At 41.8% G+C, this 19,791-nt stretch overlaps 1 protein-coding gene across 3 annotated transcripts in view; it reads left to right on the forward strand.

Annotated features, from left to right (window-relative positions):
* The window catches only part of IL2RB (interleukin 2 receptor subunit beta), an 83,397-nt gene that overhangs the window by 17,452 nt on the left and 46,154 nt on the right, over positions 1 to 19,791 (forward strand). For all 3 annotated transcript variants that reach the window (XM_073592480.1, XM_073592483.1, XM_073592482.1), the window contains exon 4: positions 11,522 to 11,636. In XM_073592480.1, coding sequence (XP_073448581.1) covers positions 11,522 to 11,636 — 115 coding nt within the window. The remainder of the gene's footprint in view (positions 1 to 11,521; positions 11,637 to 19,791) is intronic.

Below are 19,791 nucleotides of genomic sequence, written 5' to 3' on the forward strand. Positions count from 1 at the left end.
CGCACTTCACGGGGCTTTGGGGAGACAAGCCAGGATGGACAAGCCAGGGCCATCATTGGAGTTTCTGAAAGTCCCGCCTCAGGCCCAACTGAGGCAACATAAGTAGGATTATTACACCAAGCCCCCTCACAGCACGAACTCTACGACAAGCACGTACCCGCAACATGGCTTCAAAATGGTCGGCTGGTCAGAACGAACTAAACAGAACACACTGAAGAACAGTAAGGCCTGTGAAGAGCGAGCTGAAACTCAGAAATGAGTGGACAAGAACGCACTGAAAAACAGATACGAACTGACTCCACACGCACTAAAAAACAGCTACGAACCCACAAGCACAAACTGAACAGCAGTAAAACGATCTGAAAAAGCAGGAGTCTGAAAACGTGAACCGTCTCTCACCAAACTTCTACTAACACGAGATAAACATGAGATTAGCAGAAGGAGCCCAAAGGGTGGTGCGCTGGCTATTGAACTTCCCTTTTTTAGTCCCGTCGTACGTGTTGTACTTCAGCGCATTCTGGATGGTCGGACTTTGGTGTGACCACGTGTATGCAAGAGAAGCTTGAGCATAATTCCGTCAGAAAACCATCATAGCTTTTTCCGACGAGAATTCCGATCGTGTGTACGCGGCATTATATTGTTAACCCTTTACCTGTTTCCCCACCCATCCCAGTTTTTACCAGGACACTCGCTCTCAGGCTTGAGAGCTTAAAAATAATTTTTCTGCAAACTCTGAGACTATGTAAACAAAAGTAGAATACCGTGCTATATCACAACACAGAACATGTGCAGCTGCTGCTGAGATACACCCAATAGTATAAAGGAAAAGAACAGTAGCAGCGCTAAGATTGAAAAAAAATTGTGAATATAATTCCAAATATTGATTGGTTAGCACCAGTGTTAAAACACTACTAAATTAATCACTCAATTAGTTGATTAAAAGAGATCTATAGCGTAAAAAACCTTAACACAAGGGATATATATTGATTATAGGATCAGTAAATAATTATTAACTGAAAGGTGTTCAAAATAAAAAAATAAATAATAAATAATAATCAAAAGAATATTCAAAAAATGTGCAAAGGTGTTAAAGTTCATAAATATGGTAGAAATAATTCCGTGACAAATCCACCACCGCATCCAAGAAGTGACCACCATGAGAAACTCCCAAGGAGTTGACGTGCTGACATCACCGCATACCAGTGTCTCTATTGGATGGGCGTTTTTTGTCTAGCCGGCCGGCTTTCCCTGTTGATTGCTTTTAATTTCTGTAAGTGCAATATATTTTTTATCCTTTAATAAATCTTCCTTATGGTATAACGCTATGGCGAGCCTTTTCTTTTTGGGTTTTATATGATGGATTGTCGGAGGTCTCTGGCCTAAGAGAGCTTGCTGATTATCCATATCATCTGATGAATGCTGAATTTCCCTTTGACATCCGCTCTGTCCTTAATACCAGCTTGAGATTCAGCGCTACCTGCCTGTTTTGGGATAAAGGCCCTGACCGGGTTTGAGATCACAAGCTTCTCCTGCTTGCTGTTTGGTAAGCCTGCATTTCTCATGGTGGTCACTTCTTGGATGTGGTGGTGGATTTGTCACGGAATTATTTCTACCATATTTATGAACTTTAACACCTTTGCACATTTTTTGAATATTCTTTTGATTATTATTTATTATTTATTTTTTTTATTTTGAACACCTTTCAGTTAATAATTAACTCAGTTTATAATCAATATAAATACCTTGTGTTAAGGTTTTTCACGCTATAGATATTGTTAATATCAAAAAGAAAAAGCCGAGCAACATGAGGCTATAAAAAGGTGATAGTGAATATCCACATTTATCTATGTCAAATGAAGGATATGATTACTCCCAATAAAATACTAACATGAATCTATATGATAACCATATGCATCATGATAATAAAACATAAATGCTATTAAATTAGCTACACAATATATCTCAAGAGTGTTCTGAGTACAACTCTTATTAACAGAAAGTCCTCATAGAGAGCAATGTTGCCAATTACATAGTATGCAATGTCCTTAGTTCACTGGTTATTGGTGACTTAAAACCAAAAAACACCGCAGAGGTAGATAGAAAGATTCCTCCACCTGGAAAATGACTGTTGTTTACCAGCTGCGTTGATCTCTTTTTAAGGAGATCGCATTCACTTGTGGCATATACCCCTGCCAGGGTCTCTATATTCGCCAGCCAGATATCACCTCTCTTTCTGTTAAATTGCCTCTGAGTGGCTCCCGATCAGCAGTTCCCCATGTTAAAAAGAAGGGCTTCCATAGTGTGATACCTTAACATTTATTAATCGTTAAAAGAACAAGATTGCACTTACAAGATTATCTTGGGTTAAAAGCATTACAAAGTAACTCAAGCCGGCCGGCTCTCGATATTCGCCCGTTACTTCCGGGACTTCGTGTATTGTTAATCAACTAATTGAGTGATTCATTTAGTAGTGTTTTAAAATTGGTGCTAACCAATCAATATCAATATTATTATTATTATTATTATATTATTATTATATATTATATTCACAATTTGTTTTCAATCTTAGCGCTGCTACTGTTCTTTTCCTTTAAACTCTGAGACTAGTTTTTTTGGGCAGGGGGAGGATGTAGCACCCTGGAGTTTAGGTAGGGTTGCTCCTCACAAATTTGCCTGCCAGGAATAATTATCCTGGTCGATTGTTAGGGATCTATATATTCGGGTGGAGTCAGGTGATCGTATTCTGTGCCACCTGGACAGCTGTCTGGGTGGACGTGTGTTGTATAGCCCAGGCTGCTAGGCCAGAGATTGGGCCTATCCCGGGCACATCTGGCTGCTAGGCTGTCTGACGGCCTATCCAGAAGCAAGAGAGCAGCGCAGGGTTGGGACTGCGGCTTGCAGTCCAATTAAAAACAACAGTTCTGGCGGCCGGAGAACCTGTCGTGGTCGGAGGTAGAGGGGAAGTTGTCCCCAGTAAGGGACTGTATGCCTTATTACCAGTGAGTAACTAAAGCAAGTACCGGAGCAGCATTCCCACCAGACGGGGACAGTGAAGAATCGGGAAATTTCAGTGGGAAGCAAGTCAGGGACCCAGCCAGCGGAGGTGACACTTGCAGAGCAGCCCTGTGTGTCAAGCCGAGACTGAGCAGGCCAGCGTGGGTGAAGCTTGAGAGGTATCTTGTGTGCCAAGCTAAGGACCCAGCAAAGAAGCAGGGGTGATGCTTGAGGAAGGTACCTCCATGAAGACTGGGAGCTCAAGGGATTCAGGGACAGTGAATCAGTGGATCTAGTAAGAGACTGGGAGCTCATTGGGCTAAAAAACTACAAGGAGGAGTTGTAGTGAAAGAGAAAGGAACTGTTACGTTTGTATTAAGAACTGTTAAAGACTGTTGCCATAGGAGACAGCATTCCTGCACATGCAGATGTGGCGTCTTGCTGGATTCTCTGCATGGCTGTCCTCCTATTGAAGTCTCAGAGTCTGCCAATTAATCTTGCAACTACCTAAGGGTGTCCCTGGTCCTAACCCTCTCTCCCCCAGTACAAAAAGGACAGTTAAGAGAAATAAAATCTCTTTTGCATCCATGAAGTGTCTAATGCCCAATAACTGCAACTACTCTGCACCCGCCATGCCTCACAACCCACTACATACAGAAGGATGTCAGCTATCCCTGGCCATGGAGGTTCTCATTAGACAAAAGGAGGCCTGGGACCTTGCTACAAACACACAAAGCATAAACAACCCAGAAGCGGTATAGCCCCCTCCTTACACGTGTTGTCCCTTCCACAGGGCATCTTCAGACGCCCTGTGGGAGGATGTGGATATAAGAGTGTGCTGTTGCTTTGTTAGGTTGGTGTTGAAAGAACCAAATTTGTATATGTGAACAAGTGATTTGTGAAGGTTTTTTACTAAGCATGCCCTACTATAGCACACTATAACAAACCACATAGTTAAAGCTGAACTCTATGCACACAACTAAACACATATACTGTACATGGAAACTCTTTTACCTGCCAAAGATTTTGTATTTCTCTCCATCCACTACTGAGATCTACACAGCTCTGCCACACAACACAGCCTTATCTGGCATGGCAAAAGACCTGATTTTTCTGTGCTGCAGTTCAGTAACACTGACAAGTCTCCTTCCCATCCTATGAATTTCAGTGAAATATTTTTATTGCTTGATTGGTGGAAAGCAAAGAACTAGGTTTTACCCCGACTGGATGCAGGTCTCAGATCTCCCCTCCATTTACTACTCTCATCTAGTTACTACTGCATGTAGAGATTTTCTTAAACTTATTCACACTATAGGCCACCGTATATGCTATAGTCAATCTGTAAGCAGGTGGAGTTGGGTCAGGTTCACTTTGAGATCTGCTACTCCCAATTTTGGAGTATTCTGGGAGTCCGTATTTAAAGTGAGTGGTGCTGGGCCACTGGGTCTTCTGCCTAGGAAAAGGATGGCTGGAAGTGTTCCTTGCTCTCCAATTTGCTGCTCTGGGTTCCCAGGCTGGAACTATGGACAGCTGAAGGAGAAGGAAACTTGGGTTTTCCCATCATTCTCCCCTCCGAGGAATGTGGAGTTCCATCAGTGGGGAATAGGGGCAGATATAAGGAGAAGGACTGTATATCATCTGGATGAGCCACAAAATACCTAATGCCTCCTGATTGCTACAATACTCCTTCATCCACACCATTATTTGGACTCTAACATTACCATTATGTGGAATGTTTTTCTTTACTTCTAAACTAAGCAAGTAAAGAAAGTTTATTGCAAGCTTTGGCATCCATGTGAATATATAAGAGAGAGAAATGTCTATCATTACAGTCAATGCCTGGTTGAGGGAAACAAGAGAAGTGAGTGTCAGTGTAGACCTATCTGCTGAGTCCTGAAAGTTGGTGCTTAGACTTTATGTGTGAGTACTCCTGGAAATGAGGGAATTTATTTGGGCTTTGGCCACCATTCACGCACTGGATAGTACAGATTGGGTGTAGAACCTTAGGGGCCCTGGAACCTGTGAATTTGGGGGTAAGCCATCTGCTTGCGACTGCCACATGCAATTCAGTTTGAGTACTGCCCACAATCTTTATTAGTTTGTTAGTAAAGAGCAAAAAACTGTATTTACTGTGTGGACTTGAGTTAATCTGCTCTACTGGGGGACGTCTTCTGGAACATGGATCCTTGCAGGGAAAGCAAACAGATCATAGGGAGGAACATATGTGGCAAAAGAAAGGTTCTGCACTCCTGCTATGTCAGGCTGGATTAACCTTAGTGTTTTTCAAACAGTGTACTCTCCCTGAGTGCCGCTCTGTCTATGGAGGGGACCCTGGGAGGGCCCCACTCTATAAGGGACTACAGGTTAACAAGTGTTGGCCTGCTGCAGCGAGTATCTGGTTAATGCTACTGTCCATGTGCCCTGTTACACTACAAGACCTCAAATGCCATAAAAAGAAAACTGTGTTCTTGTTAGAGAGAGGAAGTGATGCTACTTCATGCACTACAGAGCACTTTTCTAGTCCCACAGCACCTGAGGTTTATGCATAGGAATTTCTACACATTGTACTAGATATTGATCACAGTACCACCATGGTTTTGGGAAGCCACCAACCCCCCTCCTGTTTGACTAGCAGGTGTCCAGGCAAAGCCTTCTGTAGAGTCTCTGGTCCCAGCTGCTAGTCTCTCTTATTAAACCTTGTAAAATATTTTTATTCGGTAACATCAAAATGGCCCAAGCATACCGTAATGCCCCCAAAGGTCACATTTTATAGAGGTTGGCAGTTTGTTTTTTTCAATTAAGGGCACAATGAGACATATACATCACTGTTTTCCGCTGGCCTGCAGTTGACTTCCTGACTCCTGTTTGCTCACATTATTGCATAAAAACCATATTGATGTTTTAAACCTCAGCCTTACAGTATATAAATCATCTTGAAGGAAACCATTACATCCACTGTATTTATTTATGGATAAGGAATCTGTACATACTGTATGCATTTCTGGATCTTACTATTGATTTCCTGTTAAATCAGTATGGAAAAAAATATAGCTTCAACACAAAGATTTATCATTCACCCATTTACTCCAAAAGCACCTTGCTATCCATAACAAAAGCATAATAAACATAATGCTATCCACTTGGGGAAAAAAAGTTGAATGCTGAATTTGCCACTAGAAACTTCTGGTTTGGTTGATTCTAGTATGAATGTATCACATAGCAGGTGTCTCCAAAAGACATTGACAATGCTGGGTCACAGCCCAGACACCAGCCAGCCACTTGTCCAAAAATTGATGTAGGTATGGTTGTCACCTGTTTAGTTTTGAACTGGACACTGCTGTTTTTGTAACCTCTGTAGGTTTTCACCTTTTGGTCTTTATCTATTATGTTCACAATCTTGACTGGTTGCAAATCTTGAGTATGTGCTCCCAGAACCTTCCCCCCGTTCATTATGTGCAAACATTTTCGAAACCTATACAGAGGGCACTGAAATATAAATTTATGCTGATATTATGTGCCATTTAACCACATGCCGACCAGCGTGCGACAATGTACGTCGGCACAATGGCACGGATGGGCAAATGGGCGTACAGGTACATCCCCTTTAAATTAAATCCCCTATTTATTATAGCAAAAAGTAAGAAATATTGCTTTTTTTTCAAAATTGTCGCTCTTTTTTTGTATATAGCGTGAAAAATAAAAACCACAGAGGTGACCAAATACAACCAAACGAAAGCTCTATTTGTAAGAAAAAAAGGACATCAATTTTGTTTGGGTGCAACGTTGCACGACCGCGCAATTGTCAGTTAAATCGACATATCGCAGAAAGTGCTCTGGTCAGGAAGGGGGTAAATCCTTCCGGAGCTGAAGTGGTTAATATGCTTTTATGCACATATGTTGTGATTTGAGTTTTTAGTCTTCTTTTTTCTGTTTTTATTTACTGCAAGAACATAATTAAAGCGGGGGTCCACCTATCTATCGTTTTTTTTTTTTGGAGTTCATTCACAAACTTTTCTTCTCATGATTATCTACTCACATGTTCTGTGTAATAAGTCTGCCTGTGTCCGATTTCGTTGTAAAGAATAACTTATAAAATTCACTGAAGGCGGTTTCCATCTTCATTGTGGGCATTTGAAGCCCACAAGCATGTATTTCCTGGATGCGGTGAATGCTGTGCTCCCAGCATTCACAGAGATGTTGTGATGACGCTGTTGCACAATGCATGCTGGGAAGCCTGAGACTAGCTCCCAGGGGACTGTGGGAGGTCTGGGAGAGGCTAGAAACACGCCTACTCCCATGGGAGGAAAACCAGGAAGTGCTAAGAAGATTAGAAAAAAAAAGGTAATTACGGCGATTTAAATTTTTTTTACACAGCATGTCAGCATCTAGGCAAGGAAGAGAATGCATAGAGATAATGTTCAAAATTTGGGTGGAACCCCGCTTTAATAGAAAATCAGTGCAGCGTGTAGTGCAATTTGTAATTGAACAAGTACTGAAAGAAAGCATGACCTTAACCTGAAAATCAAGGATATAAGAACTAATGCGCAAAAACCCCAACCTCCAAAATACAATATACAACCTAAGCAAACACTCTAATGTGGTGCCAGACAGAAAGCTGCCAACATGAATGGGTGCACTCAACACCTCAGTAAGTGGATAATGAGATAGAATAGTATGTGGCGCTAGTCCATCCTACCGTACCTGACTGTAGAGCAGCGAGATTAGCAATAACCTGTCAATCATCATCCATATATTCCTCCTATTACAAATAACGGGTGTGTGCCAAATATAGTCAATAAATGAATAAGGTGACTTGTGCAAAAGTGCAAACACTAGTGCAATAACCAAATCTCAAGGTAAAATAACATACTAGTGACTCTGAAAGCAGTCCAAAAATGTGAAAGTGCAAATATGCTTACATGTGCAAAAAAATATTATATGTGCAAAAAATTATTATTATAAAAAGTTCTTGCGTGCTATAACATACAATGTATGACCCCGTCTTCTCTAGAGTTTGACAAATAAACCAATGTGCAAAAAAAATCATATGCAAAAAAATCATGAATAGTAAAATGCACTTACAGATATAAAAAATACCTCTGCAACAATCAAATTATGAGCGTGAAATAAAACTAAACGAATAGTGACATAAGTACAATAAATAATAAATATTAAACACGCATCCCTTCAGTGTTAGATGCACAAAAAACACCAACAGAAAAATGAAAAAAATAAATAAATAAGTGTAGTCCAAAGAAATGTGACAATGGTGCAATGCAATCCACACCGATATCATGCAATAAGTGACTTCAAGTGTTCCAAAAGTCTATTAGAGACGTGCAGATAACAGTGACTTTGTATTGTTCTTTGCTTCTGGTGCACACACCGATTGTTCCCCCCAGCCTCTCACCTCCAGTAGCGGCCCCCAGTGGACCGAGTCAAGCAGGTGAATAGTGCTCTTATAGAGGGGATATGTCTCCTGCAGCAACAGCAACGGCATTCACCTTCTCTGCGGGGTGTCCGTGGATCTGGCTCTCTGCTTTACCTCTCTCCACTCATAGTAACCCCGGGACAGTGGTCAAGAAAAAAGGAATAGCTCTCATAGTGTAGTAATTAAAATACACGTTTATTGTAGCATTCGTATTAACTTACATTAAAATACACAGCGAGCAGTGTGAATAGTGTAAGGCTTCCGGGTTCGGCCGTCCGCGAGAAGTGTCGGCACCTGGCTCCTCCTACCCTGACACGTTGCGTCACACCACGTGACTTTATCAAAGGGCTCATCGCTGTGTATTTTAATATTGTTGCCGTTGCTGTTGCTGCAGGAGACATATCCCCTCTATAAGAGCACTATCCACCTGCTTGACTCGGCCCACTGGGGGCCGCTACTGGAGGTGAGAGGCTGGGGGGAACAATCGGTGTGTGCACCAGAAGCAAAGAACAATACAAAGTCACTGTTATCTGCACGTCTCTAATAGACTTTTGGAACACTTGAAGTCACTTATTGCATGATATCGGTGTGGATTGCATTGCACCATTGTCACATTTCTTTGGACTACACTTATTTATTTATTTTTTTCATTTTTCTGTTGGTGTATTTTGTGCATCTAACACTGAAGGGATGCGTGTTTAATATTTATTATTTATTGTACTTATGTCACTATTCGTTTAGTTTTATTTCACGCTCATAATTTGATTGTTGCAGAGGTATTTTTTATATCTGTAAGTGCATTTTACTATTCATAATTTTTTTGCATATGATTTTTTTTGCACATTGGTTTATTTGTCAAACTCTAGAGAAGACGGGGTCATACATTGTATGTTATAGCACGCAAGAACTTTTTATAATAATAATTTTTTGCACATATAATATTTTTTTGCACATGTAAGCATATTTGCACTTTCACATTTTTGAACTGCTTTCAGAGTCACTAGTATGTTATTTTGAGTATTTATTTTACCTTGAGATTTGGTTATTGCACTAGTGTTTGCACTTTTGCACAAGTCACCTTATTCATTTATTGACTATATTTGGCAGGCAGGTTATTTATTGGTTTAGTGGCTATAATTTTTTGCCACACACCCGTTATTTGTAATAGGAGGAATATATGGATGGTGATTGACAGATTATTGCTAATCTCGCTGCTCTACAGTCAGGTACGGTAGGATGGACTAGCGCCACATACTATTCTATCTCATGACCTTAACCTGCTAGCTTTATCCAAACATCAGCTAACCAAAGACAGAGCTTAAACACTTCACGCAAATCACCGTACCCGTACGTCGGTACTTTGACACTAAATACCAATGTTATGGTAGCAGCTAGTTGCCATAACCCTAGTATTTTCGGGAACGGTGTGCGTTTCTCTTCCGGATAAAAGTGGTCTCTGCGGCGGATTCGCTGCAAGATCACTTTTATCGGTGTTTTTTAAAGCGCCCCATCCCGACTAGCTCGCGCTCAGAATCGAACACATACGTGAGTGTGCCTGCATATGAAAACAGTGTTCAAACCACATATGTGAGGTATCACCGCGATCGTTACAGTGAAAGCAATAATTCTAGCCCTAGACCTCCTCTGTTACTCAAAAATTGGTGACCTGTAGAAATTTTTATACATCGCCTATGGAGATTTTTAAGGGTAAAAGTTTGTCGCCATTCCACGAGTGGGCGCTATTTTGTAGCGCGACATGTTGGGTATCAATTTATTCGGTGTAACAATATCTTTAACAATAAAAAAAAAATTGGGCTAACTTTACTGTTGTCTCTTTTTTTTAATTCAAAGAAGTGTACTTTTTCCAAAAAGAATGTGCTTGTAAGACCGCTGCGCAAATACGGTGTAATAGAAAGTAACAACCAACAATTAATTCTCTAGGGTATATAATGTTTGGGGGTTCTAAGTAATTTTCTAGCAAAATAAAATTATTTTAACTTGTAAACAAGTGTCAAAAAGAGGCTCGGTCCTTAAGTGGTTAAAAGAAGACTGTAATGATCCTGGGTCGATGATCAATGGGTCAGTACTTTATCTTTCAAAACCGATGTTTATATTATATTATAATATATATATATATATATTTATATATTTATTATTTGATACATGATAAAAGTGATAATGATAAAGGATTATTGAACACAATAGATTAGCCCGAACAAGAAAAGCAGAAGCAGCATGCCTAGTAACTGGCTTTGTCTATATGAAATCCAAGACCAATCTGTTTGATAAGGAATGACTGTGGTGTATAGATTTTAGCTTAGGTTATGCAGCTCTGTGAGCAACAGGCTTTTTACAAAAAAAGGGTTAAGGAGTCCCACAAAACATGTGAAAAAAAGAAACCAGCTCCATCTGCTGGCTGAATAGATTACTACATAAGTATTATATGCAAAGTTTCTGGTTTCATAGTAACAAATCTAGCTACTGTGAGAAGCAGCTGATGCGTAAAGACAGTCAAGAAACCGTCAAAAATACATATACAGTACATATTCATACACACTCTGATGTATCCAATCTGAAACAACAATTTCCAACTGGTATGCTCTAAAATAAAATGTAAAAACAACTGCCACAAATGCTCTATCATACAGTTCCAGTTGGCATATAGAGATTTCATAAATGAAAATATATAACCCATTGCCAAATAAAGACAGTTTGAAGCGCTCCCCCTATGTAATCAGTAATGTCTTATACAACGTAGTAAATGCAACCTATCTCCATGCAAGTATATGTGTCATATGAAAATACTTAGCTACTAGCTGCAGTGGATTCCATCTGATCCTCTCTTTACCTGCTGTAACTCCTCTTTACACCTCTACCTACAGTACCATGCATGGTAGACTAGTCAACACACGCTCAAAATTGTGTAGCTTAGTGTTAAAGAGCCCTTAGACTTTTTCTGAAACCACATATTAATAAATACTGGTAATTTCCTATTTAAGCCATTACCTCTTTATACCTGACATACACAACAAAACAATGTCTAATATGCTTTCAGAAGGTATCAGTGATAAATAACTCTTTTATCTTGAATTGCAGCAGAAGATCTGGACTGTTTATACAATACCAGAGGAACTTTGTTTTGTTCATGGAATGCAGATAGCCAGTACAACACAGCCCCGTGCAATGTGTCGGCCAAAGCTGAAAGTAAAAGGTAAATCAGCACACAGTTTGCAAAAGATTCCAAGATGGTGACCCCAAAATGTTTGAAGAGTAGACTTTACAGGTATTTTTGTGTAAGAGTCTTACAGTGGCCATAGACAAACCACTGAGAATGAAATGATGCAAGCCCTATAAACGATGCATGCAGTTTTCTTGGCATGACCAAAGGCCAGATTAGGTTCTCAGGTTACCTCCATAAAAATGCATGCATCAGGAGTTTCTTTGTAAGAGCTATTAATTTGGGATCCTCAGGTCTTTTAAAAACCTCCTTAGAAGGACCGTGACATTGCCCTCACAGTCAAAAGCAGGATGGTAAGTATCTTGTCTAATTTTAATCCACAGGTGTCTATTTTACCACTATAATTTGGTATTTTTAGATAGGTAGACAAGTATGTAAGGGCTCTTGCACATGGGTGGCTGAGCCTATTCAACATAATTGTCAGCATATTTCCTCCACCCAAGCAGCCCAGGTAAAGCATACAGCCTCTTACTGACATGAATGGCTGACATGAAAAGCATGCTGTACTTGTGTATATGGCGATTGTATTGTAAACATGAATACAACGTACATATGTAGGCAAAAAATTGATTGTTTTGCCCATATGCGCAATGAGGACCTTACATTTTAGTAAAATTCTGTTTTCTAACAAATTCCAATTTCTTCCCACTGTCCTTTCAAATTAAATTTCCTGGAACTCTCCTTTAAATAATGGCATCAATAATATAGCAATAAAACAACTTTATATGAAAATCATTACCAGGCAAACTATTCCATTTTTTTCATATTTCTTCATATTCAAGCTTGTAGCACAATCAAGCTGCAAATGTGTTGAACATTCATAGAACAAAACGTCATTCTGGGTGATCCCTTGAGTAACCATTTCTGAGAAGATAATTGTGAAGGCTTGTGTTACAACATGTCTTTTGTCGCTTTTGTTTAATTAAATGATTGAGCAGGTGCATTGCTTGGAGTTTAGATTATTTCCTATCTTCAGACAAGATCATTTCATTGCAAGCAAACTCATATATTCATGCAGGGCATTAGAGAATTCATACAGTTGGTTTTCATTGGGTTTATTATATTGAATGTAAATGCAATGTATTATAAAGTACAAACAGAAAGTTTCATCCTAGTAAGCCCTGTACAACAGATAATCTGGGGAATTAAATAAAGATTTTACTACATGTTTCTGGCAGTCGTTCACTTTAAGGGCCCAATCACACCAGAATGTGCTGCTAGAAAGATGTGTTTGGTGCGCATTTTCCATACTGCATGTGACCACGCTGTCCCTGTGAGACGGGCGCGGGTGCCATTAATTGTTAATGGTACCTCAAATACATCTAGCAAAGGTAACACGTTTGCAGCCACCAAACTGTATGGTACCACAGTACCATGTGGTTTGGTGCGACACAATTTGCAAAATTAGTGCTTGCACTACTTTTTGCATTGTTCCGTTCGTTTGGCAGTCCATTCAAATAAATGAGCTGTCAAAACTGGAACGCTTGCCTGTGCCTAATTCAGAAAAGCATTTATGAAAGTTTGGATAACAATACCAAGTGCAACAAAATCAGGTTCCACTACTTTAGCAACCTGTCACTATGGCTGCAACAGATTAAAAAAAGTTACTGCAAATATGCAGATTAGGAAACTGGTGATAGTTAAAGTGGTTGTAACCCTAAAAAAAAGAAAAAAAAAAAAAGAAGAGATCCTGTTCCCTTTATAGCAGGTTAAACAGCACAGTGCTTGTGCTATCTAACCTGTCCCTCTGTAAGTTGTAAAAAAACCTGGCTGATCCTGCCTGGTTCTGCCCTTTCCCCTGTAAACTGACCACAGTTTATCATTGTGGTCAGTTTACATGCCTCCTTCATCCGCAGCTCTCCTCTCTGCTCTCCCCCATCCTCTCCCCCCTCCCTGCCTGTCAGCTTGGGAGTCTGTGAGTTGTCTCCACCCCCCCCCTGCTGCTGTTAGTAGAAAACAAAAGTTTTAAAAAATTTGCTGCCATACCCCTATTATAAACTGCCATAATCCACAGTGTAATTGTTAAAAATGAAGCCTATAAATACCTTTATGTCATGTATCTTCAGGCCGGTGTCTTGCCGAGAAAGTTCCCTCGGCGGATAAGTTCCCCCCCTGTACTGCGCAGGCGCATCGCCTGCGCAGTACGAACTACTGTCAGCCGCCGGAGATAGCCGAAGCTCAAACTTTTCAATCAGCTGTACACAGCGCCTGCGCCCTAGGTCCAGGTTCCTTCCCCACCATCCAAGTGGACCTAGATTTTCAGCTATTCACCTTCAGCTATTTCCGCCGGATCCTACTGCGCAGGCGCAGCGCCTGCGCAGTAGAGGGGGGTCCTTATCCGCCGAGCGGAACTTTCTCAGCAGAACACCGGTCACAAGACTCCCGGCCGCTCTCCTACTCCGATCCAGGGCTTCAACAGGAGGGGCCGAGCTGCCAGCACGGTGGTCACGTGACCTTCAGGCTGAGGTCAGAGGGAGAGCTCGGCCCCTCCTGCTGTAGCCCTGAAACGGAGTATTAGAGCATCCGGGAGTTACCTTACCGGCCTGAAGATACATTACATAAAGGTATTTAGAGGCTGGACACTATGGATTATGGCAGCTTAAAATAGGGGGGCTGGCAGTGGATCATAGGGTTACAATTGCTTTAGGATCAACTCTCAGCTGGAAGCTATCATGAATGTGGTTGCTAGGATGTCTGTGCCTAGCACTCAATGACTCATCTCCAGCCCCATTAAGCTGCCGGCTGGGAGATTTCCTAGCCCACAGCTGAATGTAAACATTGAAGCTAGGGATACTGGCTGACGCCATTACCAAAATATGGCAATATCCATATTTGGACAATGGCAAGTCACTCTAGAGTGGACCTCTCTATCCCATTAGGTTTCACCCACCCACTGACATGCACTGTCAATCAAAAAGCAAGGTGGATCTGATGGGGAACTAGTATCTCAGGTCCCCATCAGGTTTCACTCATCACACTACTAAACGTCCTGGCTATGCATCTGTCTATGTGATTGGTGCAATGGCTCTAAGTTTGAACTTGACTGAGTACGGGAATGTTTGGTATGAACACTCTGGCCTCAGTTCCACCATCTCCTAAGCTGATTAATTTACCTGAAAGGTACATAAATCTGTTGCAAACATGTATCATTTTGGTGTGGAGGTGCAAGGGAATGCTAAAGAGTATATGATACTATTTATGAATTTGCTCCAATCTGTTTTTGGCAGCTAAGATGTTATGGAGTATCCATTCTGATGATATGTACCCAGTGCACAGCCTCTCTGATTTAGTATGGCAGTCATGCTGTACAGTGCCTTGAAAAAGTATTCAAGCCCCTGGAAATGTTCCACATTTTGTCATGTTACAATCAAAACCTTAAATGTTTTTTATTGGGATTTTATGCGCTAGACCAACACAAAGTAGCACATAATTGTGAATTGGAAGGAAAAAGATAAATGGTTTTCCACATTTTTTACAAATAAATATCTGAAAAGTGTAGCGGGCATCTGTATTCATCCCCCCTGAGTCAATACTTCACGTTTCAATATGTGTTTATTTGTTTTCATAAGCCATGACAACAATTAGAACATACTGTCACAGATGGTTTAAATGCAAGATATTCATTATAGGTCTGTGGCAAACATGAAAAATAACATAAGCCATCAGGCCAACAATGCAGGTAAAGGGAAGGTAATAAGAGAGAAGAAATAAGGTAGGGTAGATGAGGTAGGGAAGAAGAGGGGGGTATTAGGTAAGAGGTTAGGAGAAGAAAAAGGGGACAGGTATGACACCATATTATGGAGGGCTAGAGAGGTACATTGAAATAAATTGAAATGGGTGTTTTGAGTTAAGTAAGGTTGTGATACTTGCGGAGCGCATAGAAATTCTAGCAATATGAAATAATCAATGCTAGTTGGAAAACAACATAATGTACCAGTTGTAAGACTTGAAACTGTTAGTAGGTCTAGGGTAGCGAAATGTACAAGAAGGGTGAGTGATCCAAGGAGCCTATGTAGTCATAAATTTATCCGGTTGAAGATGGGTTTTGGTGAACATTAGTTCGGGAGGGAATGTTCATTCAGGATACGGATAGTGATTGAGATATCCTAAGGGACCGATTGTTTCCAGTTCCTGGATATGGTGAGTTTAGCTAGGAATATGTGTGTCAGTATAGAGTGAATTTCATGAGACCAGGAGTCTGTCCAAATAGAGCTAGCTTTGGGTCCCTACTGATTGGTTGTTTGATGATGGAGGAGGTTAAGTTGAACACAGAGGACCAGAAAGCTAGAATTTTGGGGCAAGTCCACCAAATATGTGGGGCTGAGCCAGTATGTCCACAATTTCTCCAACATTGTAGAGAGTAGTTGGTGTAGATATTCACTAGTCTGTCAGGAGTAAGGTACCAGTTATGGAGGAGCTTTTGGTATGATTCCCAAAGAGAAAGGCATCTTGAGTGTTTGCAAAGTTGGACACGCGGCTGTGTGCCACGGGTAGATGTCCGCCGAGAATTGGAAAGATCATTCCCAGTAAAACATAGAGGGAGATTTCTGTGAGTGATCTTAATGGAAGGAGATGGAGTGTTCGCTTTGAAGGACCCTGAGAGAATTTAGCTACTGAGTTCCATACTTTAATGGTTGCCTTGACGGTATCCAGGAAATGTGTTTGTCATGGTTATGCAGTAATGTTTGTCTGTCAGCTTACCTCTCCATGTGTTCAGATTAAGAGGCCAGCCACTCTCACCTGGCTGCTTAAGTAATCTTTCCTCAAAGAATGGCTCCACCCCAACCCCTATCAGGGAACTCTATATTAACCTGTGCACTGCAAGCCAGCGCTGCTGATCAACATTGTGTTTTTAGCTTTCGTGTGCGACTTGCCGTGACTTCTACGTCTGATTCCAGTTACCGATCTTGGCTCGTTCTTGACTATCCTTACCTGCTTGTTACCCCGATCTTTGACTATCTCCTGACTATCCTTGCCTGCTTGTTGCCCCGACCCTTGGCTTTCTCCTGACTATCCTTTGTTGTTGCAGTCTGCTGCTTCCTCTCTACCTCCCTGTAGTCTACCGTGATCGTGAGCTGGGAGGCACTAGGGGTCACGACCAGGAGCCAGACTACAGCTAAATCCATCTTCACCACTAGGGGCTTCTGACGAACGCCCGCTGGTTCTTAGACTCCGTGCCCTGGGAAATCTAATGCTTTAGCTCCCAGTGTCATCCGTGTAGGTACTACAGAATACCTGCTCTCCTGTATATCCTAGAGCTCCAACTGCAGTAGTCAGCCGTAGGGTCCACTACCTTGTGGTGCACACCAGACTCCAACGGAGTGCACCTGTCACCTGGACTCAGGTGACCTGACAGTTTGATCAGCCATGGACCTGGCTGACGTGCCGCTTCCCGCAGATGCTCCATTGCAGGGCATAGTCCACAGACTTGAGACACAGGAATCGAATCAGACTCAGGTGATGCGATTCCTCCAGGATCTGGCTTCCCGTTTCGTGCAGCTCCAGGCCTCCTTGGGAACTCCGAGTCAGCAACCTCAAGTACAACCAGCGGCTGCACCTATTTCGTTCGTAGTTGCAGCCACACATTCACTACAACTGCCAGCTCAGTCTTGTTACTCCGGAGACCCCAAGGCCTGCAGGGGGTGCCTTAGCCAGTGCACAATTCATCCAGCCCCGAAACTTCCTGTCCGATCGGGCAAAGGTAGCCTATATTATATTCCTCCTGTCCGGCGAGGTGTTAGCCTGGGCTGCCCCTCTGTGGGAACTGAATGATCCAGTGGTATCTAGCCTGTCTGACTTTTTCAAGAGTCTGCTTCTGTGGGACAGTATGCTCTTTATTTTCGTACTTTAACTGCTGAGCTGAGCTGGAATAATGAGGCCTTAGTTGCAACCTTTTTACATGGCCTCTCTTTTTTTAATCAACAAAAAAAGGTTTTTATTAATGAAAAGGCACTACACGGTATATTAACACGAGTATGCACGCAATGTACATCAATGTTTGTTACAATCCAAACAAACAGATTATGTAATTCAATCAATCTTTAATATATGAAAGTGCATACCCATTCTGTCAATGCCATATCATAAAGACCCTTGTATAATACCCAGTGCCTTCTGTGTATCCCCAGCCGAAGGGGGCACCACAAAAAGAAAGAGCAGGAAAAGGAAAAAATAAAAACCTAACATAAAACACAAGCATATAACTCTCTTTAGTCTCACCGTTGGTACCAAAATTATTAGGAGTATACATTTTCCAGTAAGCACCCTCCATCAAGCCTTCTTCTCCGCCTTTTTATTTCCCAGAAGTCCACACACTAAAGTTACTGTCCTAACAGCAATCTATCTAGTACCAGTTGTGGTGAGGCCAGCCAGCATTGCCATATACCATAGAATTTAGTTGGTGATTTGCTAAGTTGGTATGTATTTTTTTCCCTAATAAGGGTGGTATTAACCTGTTGAATCCATTGTTTCATTGTAGGTGCAGTGGCCGAGAGCCACATACGGCCATTCAATTTTCTGGCTATGTATAGGAGCCTTGTGAGTGCGATGCACACCAATGGGGTGTACAGGGCCTCATTTAGACTCCCCAATAGGCACGTCAGCGGGTCCGCATCCAACTGCACCTGAAAAGTACCATTTATTTTGGTCACAATGGAACTCCAATACCTCACCAATTAGGCTTCAGAGCATATGAATAAGGTCACCAGGCTGGGCCTGACACTTCGGACATATAGGGGTGTCCCTTCTACCCCATTTGTGCAACTGCACCGGCGTGCGATATACACAATGCAATATAAACAGATGTGATAGCCTCTGTGCTGCAGATACTGACACCAGTGGACCCACCTCCAAAATCTGTGCCCATTGCTCTCCGTCTATAGGACCAATATCTTTTTCCCATTTTTCCCTACATGGTAAAAGGTCAGGGGCCTGTATATGTGATAGTAGATGGATATATATTCTTGAGATAGCCCCTTTCTTCTCAGGTTCAACAAATATAGAATTCAAAAACTCTGAATTATCCAGGTGCAAATTAGAATGTTTATTCTGGGATCTTATGGCATGCTGTAGTTGAATATATTGAAAGTGATGGCCCCTAAGCTCGGGGAATTCTACTACTAGTTGAGAGTATGGCTTCAATCTAGAGTCAGCTACAATCTGAGATATGAATCTAATCCTCACTCTCTCCCAAATTGGATGTTTTGGAATCTTGGCAAGGTCTAAGTAACTGCGATTGTGCCAGATGGGAGTTTGATGCATATACCCTGTGATTCCAAGTGTGTTCCTGACTCCCTTCCATAATTTCATTAGTAGTTGGGTCGTGGGGCAATTAGAAGGTGTATTAGGGAATCCCATCTCCATATGGGAAAAGGCGGTATAAGCTACGTCAGGGCCAACAAGGAGCCTCCTAGAGGGGTCCTTGCTTGTCTCTAGGTCCCACCCCGTAAAGTGCTGTAGCTGGGCCGCAAAATAGTACATTTGTGGATGCGGAACAGCCATTCCACCCTGATCCTTCGACAGCTGTAGAGTTGCCAGCTTAATACGTGCCACTCCACCTCTCCATATAAGGGCCCTGAATTGTGAATCAATCCATTGGAACCAGCATTGTGGTATCCAGACTGGTGCATTATGTAGAATGTATAAAAGTTGTGGTGCCAATATCATCTTAATAAGATTTATGCGGCCTGTTACTGATAACGGTAGCTTACCCCAACTAGCTTGTTTTTGTTGAAATTTTTTCAAAATTGGTTTTAAGTTCAGTTTAATGTAATCTCCCGGGTCCCTAGTCACCACCACCCCCAGATATTTGAAGGAGGTAACCACCTGTATATGTGAGAGATCTTCTGGTAAAGGGGTCAGTAAAGGGTCCAATGGCAGAAGAGCTGATTTATGCCAATTAATAGCAAAACCAGACAATTGCCCAAAATGATCAGCCAGTGCCATTACTGCCCTTAGTGAGTCCTCAGTGTCTCCCAAGTACAGCAGCATATCATCTGCGTACAATGAGATTTTTTCCCTCGAACTGCCCTCGCCGGAAACCTACGATGTTAGGAGAGGCCCTCACCATAGCCGCAAGAGGCTCCAATGCAAGGGCGTACAGCAGGGGCGACAACGGACACCCCTGCCG

The sequence above is a fragment of the Aquarana catesbeiana genome, linkage group LG07 (genome assembly GCF_042186555.1).
Source record: "Aquarana catesbeiana isolate 2022-GZ linkage group LG07, ASM4218655v1, whole genome shotgun sequence".
Taxonomy (NCBI): domain Eukaryota; kingdom Metazoa; phylum Chordata; class Amphibia; order Anura; family Ranidae; genus Aquarana; species Aquarana catesbeiana.